The 8,173-nt window shown below is 46.2% G+C and overlaps 1 protein-coding gene across 1 annotated transcript; it reads left to right on the plus strand.

Moving 5' to 3' along the window:
• The first annotated feature begins 748 nt into the window (after positions 1-748).
• On the plus strand, positions 749-6,210 carry LOC142596512 (follistatin-like). Its single transcript, XM_075725654.1, has 6 exons — positions 749-830; positions 2,752-2,943; positions 3,356-3,574; positions 3,934-4,158; positions 5,201-5,431; positions 6,128-6,210. Exons 1-6 carry the CDS (start codon positions 749-751, stop codon positions 6,208-6,210), a joined length of 1,032 nt encoding a protein of 343 aa, XP_075581769.1.
• The last annotated feature ends 1,963 nt before the right edge of the window (positions 6,211-8,173 follow it).

Consider the following 8,173-nt stretch of genomic DNA (forward strand, 5'->3'; position numbering starts at 1 on the left):
TTGTTTGGGGTTGGTCGGTTGGGGTTTTTTTTGGGGGGACGAGTCCCGCCGAGCGAGCTGTGTGCCCGCCAGCCGCCTCCCGCCCGTCGGAGGTGCGGGGAGTGGGATTTATTATTAGCAGCGACTTCGCGCGGGGATGGCAGCGCCCCGCGGCCGCGGAGCCAACCCTGGGAGGGCAGGCGCCGCTCCACGCCCCGGCAGCCTCCGCGCACCCGCCCGCGCCGTCGGGGGCTAGAGGCGCCCCTCGCACGGCGGCGACCCCTGCGGATCGCCTGCCCCCGTGGCGCGGGCGCGGCCTGCCGCGCGCCTCCCAGCTTGCGCGGGCGCGGCCGGCTCCGCGACCGCCGCGGCCGGGGCTTGCGCTGCCTCCCGCTGCTGCGCTAACAGCTCCGGCGTCTCCGCCGCACAGGGCTGGCATGGGGCTGCGCGGATGCGCGCCTTTGTGCGCCTGTGTGTGCGTGCACCTAAAGCAGATAACTGGAGAGGGTTTCCAGAAGGTGGAAAATGTCACCTGATTCACACTGAACTTTTTAAATCTCCCCACCCCCGAGCAGACACACACACACACATTAGGAGACCGCCCACCGCAGACAGCTAGGACCCCCATATAGATTTAAAGAGAGACTGCATTCAGAGCCTGACGTTCATTCAATAGAGCGATCATAAGCAGGCTGGCGAGTGCTCGCTCCCTCTCCCTACTCCCCCTCACGCTGTTTCTGTGTCTCTCTCACTCCCGGCTGCGCTGAGGATGTTAAATCAGAGAATCCACCCGGGCATGCTCTTACTCCTGATGTTTCTGTGCCACTTCATGGAAGATCACACAGTGCAGGGTAAGACCAGATTGTTTATTCGCAAATATATTTCTTTATTATTACTATTGTTTTCTGTCACGGTTTAGTTTGCTGCGGTGTTAAACGCCTCTCTCCAAGGTCCAACAGGACGGAAGTTAACTGTGGGCATGGGATTGCTTTGTACCGAGGTGCCAGAGGTGTCATTTAGATTCCTTTTTGACCGGATCTTCGCACTGCCTTGCATAGGCACAGAGGACAGATGAGGATGTTTCTTGGTATTTATTGTTATTATGCAGCGTGAATGAAGAGCAGCACCGCGAGTGAACTTTCCCAGTCTCGGCTCCCGAATGAGTGCTCAAAGTTTGTTGGTAATTTAGCTCACATTTTTATCTCGCCTGCCTGACGGAAGGAGAGGTGGTGATGGGGAGCCCCACAATTGCAGCTGACATTTTTAGAAACCAATAAGTGGTCATTTTCCGGACATTCTTTTAATATTGGGATTTCCTCCGCCTCCTTTTTTATTTTTTTGCCAATAAATATTACTGTGTTGTAAACTCTCCTGCACTGAAGAGTATGCTTAAATAAGTTTTTGGGGTTTTTTTTTCCATGCGAAAAAAACCAAACTCGAACCTGACATTGACAACTCTTAAGAGCCCTATTTCGACACAAGGGAATATTGATTTTTAGTTTTGGGGCTTTTTTCCCTTATCTTGACCGTGTTCCAACCACAACCTGGATGTCTTACCATTGCTTGTTTTATCATTGTTTTTTTCTCTCTTTTTTTTTTCTTTTCTTCCCCCCACCGAGCTAGAGCATAAATTAAGCTAATGTAGGCAACTGTAAGACGCAAACCCTTTTTTTTTTTTTAAGGGCGTTGTTTGTTCAATGATTTTTAGCCGGGGAGGGGGGGTGTGTGTGCAATCTTCCCCCGCGCGCAGCGACATCTCGGCTGGCCGATCCTGACCCCTCGGTACATTCCTGTCGGAGTAAGGAGGCAGGATCGAGCCCTGGCTGGATTAGCACCAGAATCAATTGGTATTGAGTTGCTGGAGAAGTCACATTGGTTATTCACGAGAGACTCATCCCAACCACAACTCTCCAGCTAAAAAGGGGAGGTTTGCTTGGACTAATGTTCTTGGCTTGACTCCACAAATAACAGGGGTACTAGTAAAAAAAAAAAAAAAGGAAAAAAAAACCCAAACAACCCCTCTCTATCCGTTTTAAGGACAGTGTACTTTCTGAAATGCTTGCGGGAGAGACGGCACCTATAACTTTTCCAGCTTGATCGATTTTTAAAACTCTGTAGGGACCTCCTACTCTATGTGCCCTTGTATTTTGTGCACTTTGCTCACTTTTTTTTTTGAGCTCTGCTAACTTATGTTAGTGAAGGAAAGACATTTGTTAATAGAAGCAGCAAAATGTGGAGATTTCGAAAGACTTCACTAACAGCAAACGTTCCCAATTCGTGCAGATTGCAAAATGGGCTGGGACTGAAACTGTGCGGCACTAAAACAATGCTGCTGTGCAGCCGCGGTGAGGAGGAGAGGGCAGGGGGAGGAGGAAGGAATTTGCAAGCGCGATTTTCTTTTTATTCCCTTTTAAATGCACATCCTTTTCAAGCCTCTGTCACGTGCCGGCAGTGCTCCTTCTGCTCTACATATGGAATAAATACCTCCGAAAACTGCCTCGTCCTCTTTTGATCGGGTCTTTTCTTTCTGGTTTTTTTTTTTTGTTTGTTTGTTTGGGGATTTGTTTTTTTTTGTTTTGTTTTGTTTTGTTTTGTTTTGTTTTGTTTTAAACCGCACTCCCAAATGGGCCGGAGTAGCTGCGGGTTATGAAATAGGACAAATAAAAGTAAACAGTCTAGTAAAAGGCATTGCAAGGCGCACGTGTTGTGTCTGGGTCACTGGTGGCTGCCACTGATCCGGCTGGGTGTCTCCCCCCCCCCGCCCCTCCGCAGCTGGGAACTGCTGGCTCCGGCAGGCGCGGAACGGCCGCTGCCAGGTCCTCTACAAAACCGACCTCAGCAAGGAGGAGTGCTGCAAGACCGGCCGCCTGACAACTTCGTGGACGGAAGAGGACGTCAACGACAACACGCTTTTTAAGTGGATGATTTTTAATGGGGGAGCCCCAAACTGCATCCCGTGCAAAGGTGAGGGGGGTGCTGGCGAGCTGCTCCTTGCTGAGGAGCGGTGAGGGCAGGGACTGGGCTGGGGGAGGAGGAGCGGGGAAGGAGCTGGGCTGGGGGGCAGCGCCCTCCTCCTGCTTCCTTTCTCGGTGGGGCTTTGAGGCGCGTCTTGTACCAGCCCCGGGATCAGTGAGGGGACCCCTATTTCTGCTCGGCCACCGTGCACATCGCGGGGAGGAGGGGAGCGACCTCCTCTCCCCCTGCCCTCACTGGCGGAGGGATTTTCCTTCGAGTGGTGTTTCCTGGGGGGGAAAGGTGTTTTCTTTTTATGCCCAGGGGTCACGGTGCAGTGTCTTTTTTTTTTCTTTAAGCAGTTTTGACACCAGGTCTGTTCTGCACGCTCGGTACTAAAGTGCTGCCTCTTTCCTTCCATCAGAAACGTGCGAGAACGTGGACTGTGGACCCGGGAAGAAATGTAAAATGAACAAGAAGAACAAACCTCGGTGTGTTTGTGCTCCGGATTGCTCTAATATCACTTGGAAGGGCCCCGTGTGTGGCTTAGATGGGAAAACCTACAGGAACGAGTGTGCCCTTCTCAAAGCCAGATGTAAAGAACAGCCCGAACTTGAAGTCCAGTATCAGGGCAAATGCAAAAGTAGGTTTGCAAATCTAATCCGATCTCCCTCAAATGCCAAAGGGTGTGTGTCTGAGTGTAGGGAGGAGGAGCTGTTGGATGTACTTCCCCATAGGAACCAGAGTGATGTTCCAAATGCTGGGAGACAGTAACTAAACCACGCTCAACAAGCAAGGACATAGCTGGATTGAGAGTTCCCCATAGTCTAGCAGCATTTGTGTCCCACCAGCTACCCTGAGATGGGAAGGTTTCCTTCAGCAGCCCTTAAATGAGGAGAGCTGCTGAAGGCTTTTATCTGATTTCATTGTGTCACCCATTCAGTCCTCGCTAGGGCTCAGGGATCTCCTATTAATCACTGTGTGTTTCCATCTTTATTTCAGAGACCTGTAGGGATGTTTTATGCCCAGGCAGCTCCACATGTGTGGTTGATCAAACTAATAATGCCTACTGCGTGACATGTAACCGAATTTGCCCAGAGCCTACCTCCCCCGAACAGTATCTCTGCGGGAATGACGGCATAACTTATGCCAGTGCCTGCCACCTGAGGAAAGCTACCTGCCTACTGGGCAGATCCATTGGATTAGCCTATGAAGGAAAATGCATCAGTAGGTATCATCTTGGTTGGAGGGGTAAAGGGTGGGGGGAGCTTCCTGGCTCAGCTGTTTCAGAATATCATGTGTGGAATTGGATGGATGTAGTGAGTGTTGGGGAGGAGGAGAGACTTCCAGCAGCCTGGGTTTGTGCTCCCCTCCAGGAAAAGGAGAGCCAGGGTGAACTTTGCCCCAGAAAAGATTGCAAAAGGGGTGAGGAAGTAGAGGGCCTGATCCTGCTTCTCTTGATATTGCTGTGGGTGCTGACATTAGTATCCATGGGGAAGTACCTGCCATTAAATAGATGATGACATGGTTACAGCATAACAAGGTCTCGATATTCAGTGGATCTGGATTCCTGGAAACAATTGTCTTCAAGTGGTCTTGGCAAAGCTTGCGTTAACTTAATTGGAAACATCTGATCACTTTTTCCTCTTTAAAAATATTGCAGAGTTTGGAGACAGTTGGTGGGTGAAGATAGGAAAATAATCTCTGTGCATCCTGACATTTTGTATTGTGATTTCCAGAAATGAGTGATGGTGAAGCATGTTACAAGGAAGCACCTTCAGGGCAGCCTCTGCTCCCCAAAACTGATGGGGGGATTTGGGGGAGTCCCAGGCTGCTTTTAGTTGGCATAGGTTGAGGTGAATTCCCTTTCCAATCTTGCAGACAACTACTCTATGTGGGTTAGTTTAAAAATAATTTATTTAGAAATGCTGAACGTGTTGGCAAATTCTGCACTTACTGCTAATTTGGGGAGCTGAATTTCCACTGACATCAAATGGAGCAGGAAGGTCATGTACAATTGGCAAATGTAATTCTGTATTCCCAGGGCCAAGCTCTGCTGGCACAGCTGTCTTTCCTCCCCCACATATAGACAGGCAATGGTGTCCAAGGGACTACTTGCTTTAGTAAAATCAGCAAGTATCATCACATCTACTGCATCTGAGCTTTGTCTATTCACAGTTCATGGGGGAAAGGGAGTTTGGGGTTGTTTGTTGCTTTTCTTTTTCCTTTGTCTTTTCACTTACCTCTAGTATCCTGTGTATATTTTTAGAAGCCAAATCCTGTGAAGACATTCAGTGCAGTGCTGGGAAGAAATGCTTGTGGGATTTTAAGGTTGGCAGAGGTCGGTGCGCCCTCTGCAATGAGCCATGTCCTGAAAGCAAGTCAGACGAGGCAGTCTGTGCCAGTGATAACACAACTTACCCAAGCGAGTGTGCCATGAAAGAGGCAGCCTGCTCCATGGGTGTGCTTCTAGAAGTAAAGCACTCCGGATCTTGCAACTGTAAGTGAGATTTTTTAACTCTGAAGGCAATCCCCAGGTAATGAAGACTTACGCCTTTAAACATAAGAAAGCTTGATTTAGAGATACGGTACAGGTGCCATATAAGTATGTATCTATCACGCACACACTTTAGTTACTGATAAAATGCAATAGATCTCCAACAACCAGTTGGCTTTCAAGTTGGAGTTTTGGAGCTATTCTGAGGACAAGTCATTTTGTCAGAAAGGGGTTGCCCTAGGAGCATAAATCTAGTGATTTTTTTTCCTAATTTGTCTGCTCTCGTGTGCTTCGCTGATTGCTTTATTAATACTCGGATAAACTCTGTGTCCAAAAGAACAAGCTTAATGGTAGCACATGGGCATGTGGTTTAGCACAGTTGCCTCTACTAACTCTGAATGAAGGACACAAAGCAGTTAAACCTAGAACACAAGAGCGCTTTTTATTTGATTTCAGGAATCTGCCAATAAAACCTGAGCCATTGATTCTTCAGAACTTTCTGCAGTTATGACTTCATAGATTATGTATAAAAAACCTTATTGCATAACAGCAGATGCCAAAGAGCATCTCACTACAAGTCACATAAAATGCAACGCTGTATTATGGCTGTTCAGAGGGCCTTGAAAACATGCACTGAGCTGCTTCTGCGCTGTTGTTGTCCTTATTTAAACAACAGCTCCCCTGTATTCCCCCATCTAGCCATTAATGAAGACCCAGAGGAAGAAGAGGAAGATGAAGACCAGGACTACAGCTTTCCTATATCTTCCATTCTAGAGTGGTAAAACCTCCATCACTATTGGAACAGCCATTGGGCACAAAATCAATGTCCATACTGTAAATAAATGTATGCTTATTTATTTTGGGGAGAAAAAAAGTATACATATAGTTGAGTCTGGTAGACATTTATTTATACTGTGTCATGTTTTATAATTTATACATAAAATGTCTGTTTGACTGTACACCTTGTATTTTTAAGAAATTTATTCATTAGGGGAAGAGCAATGTTATTTATTGTGAGGTCTCTTGCTTGTAAAGCTAAGCTTTTCTTTTTTCTTGTAAACTGTAAAAGTCCATTCCTTAGAGCTTACCCACATGATCTCATCTCTTTGTTTCACTTATGTTAACTCTTTTCCACTTTAACAAACTTGCATGTCATTTTCTGTTATGTTTATTTATTGGATTTTCTGCTTGCCAGTTCTGTACATAAAAGATCCCTCGGGTTTTTGTTTACAAGGAATCTTGACTGACCAAAAGGCATTGTAACTGACTTTATACTTCCAGGGTGCAGTGAGGTGATCTTTAAGGAAACTTCTTCCACTTCACTTTTCTCTACTTCTGATCACATCATGTACTGAAGTGATTTCAATGTGCTGAGCATATATACTGTACTATACACATTCTGGACTCAAAGAAATCAGATTATGAAGGTTGTTAATAGCTACAGGGCTAACTGTCATAAGAATAAAGGGTTTATTTTATTTTTATTATTTTTTTTGTAACATGCATAAATGTTTTGTCAGGTATTTCCTTTAAGATGGTCTTGCAATACCACTTTCAAAGTTTTGTTTTCCCAGTCAATGTGTCACTAAAAGTTATATCAAAGCTTTATCAGTTCAAGTTTCTTGCTTTTCATAATACTTTTTTTCTGATGTAATTTTATATTTTCAAACATGGTGAGTTAAATATAAATTCATTTAAATATATAGTTTTGTACTTTTCTACCATGTAAATGTGCAATGTATATAAAAGTTATAATGTGTATTTGTAAATAAATGATTAGTGAAAAAATAAAAAAAATGAGTTTTCCTTAGAGGCAGTTCTCAGTTTTTGGTTCTAAAGGGTTCTGGCCCTCTGGTGCAGAGAAGACATACTGGTGGTTAGGGGAAAGGAGGCTTGTGCATGATGTAGCAGCAAAACATACTGGTTAAGGCCAAAGATTTCAGCTGATATTAATTCAAGAAACCGTTTTTTCAGACAGGAACAATGTCTCCAGTTCATTGGTATTAATTAATTTTAAATCCAAGTACACTGATGGAGAAGAAGAGATTTGGCGTTTTTGTTTCCCTCTCCATCCTCTAAATAAAAAGTCTGTCATTTCTTGGACATACTTAATTTTCATATTTCTAGGAGGTTTTGAGCATGCATTAGAATTTTTGCTAAGCTTCAGATCCATGTTACTAGGGAACATCAGCAATAAAAGGAGAGCCAAGGAGGATCTCCATCCTTTGCTGGATGTGGGGGGAACATTGTCACCGAGGACAAGGAAAAGGCTGAGGTATTTAACGCCTTCTTTGCCTCTGTGTTTAACAGCCAGACCGGTCATCCCCAGGGTACTTGGGCCCCTGAGCTAGAAGATAGGGATGGGGACCGGGATGGGGACCAGAATGGAGCCCTCATAGCCCAGGAGGAAGCAGTTAATGACCTGCTATGCCACCTGGATGCTCACAAGTCTATGGGGCCAGATGGGATCCACCCGAGAGTACCGAGAGAGCTGGCAGAGGAGCTCACCAAGACACTTTCCATCATCTATCAGCAGTCCTGGTTAACAGGGGAGGTCCCTGATGACTGGAGGCTTGCCAACGTGACGCCCATATACAAGAAGGGCCGGAAGGAGGACCCGGGGAAGTACAGGCCTGTCAGCCTGACCTCGGTGCCAGGAAAGATTATGGAGCGGTTCACATTGAGTGAGCTCAACAGGCAAGTGCAGGTCAACCAGGGGATCAGGCCCAGCCAGCACAGGTTTAT

Source organism: Pelecanus crispus, chromosome W (genome assembly GCF_030463565.1).
Source record: "Pelecanus crispus isolate bPelCri1 chromosome W, bPelCri1.pri, whole genome shotgun sequence".
In the NCBI taxonomy this organism is placed as follows: domain Eukaryota; kingdom Metazoa; phylum Chordata; class Aves; order Pelecaniformes; family Pelecanidae; genus Pelecanus; species Pelecanus crispus.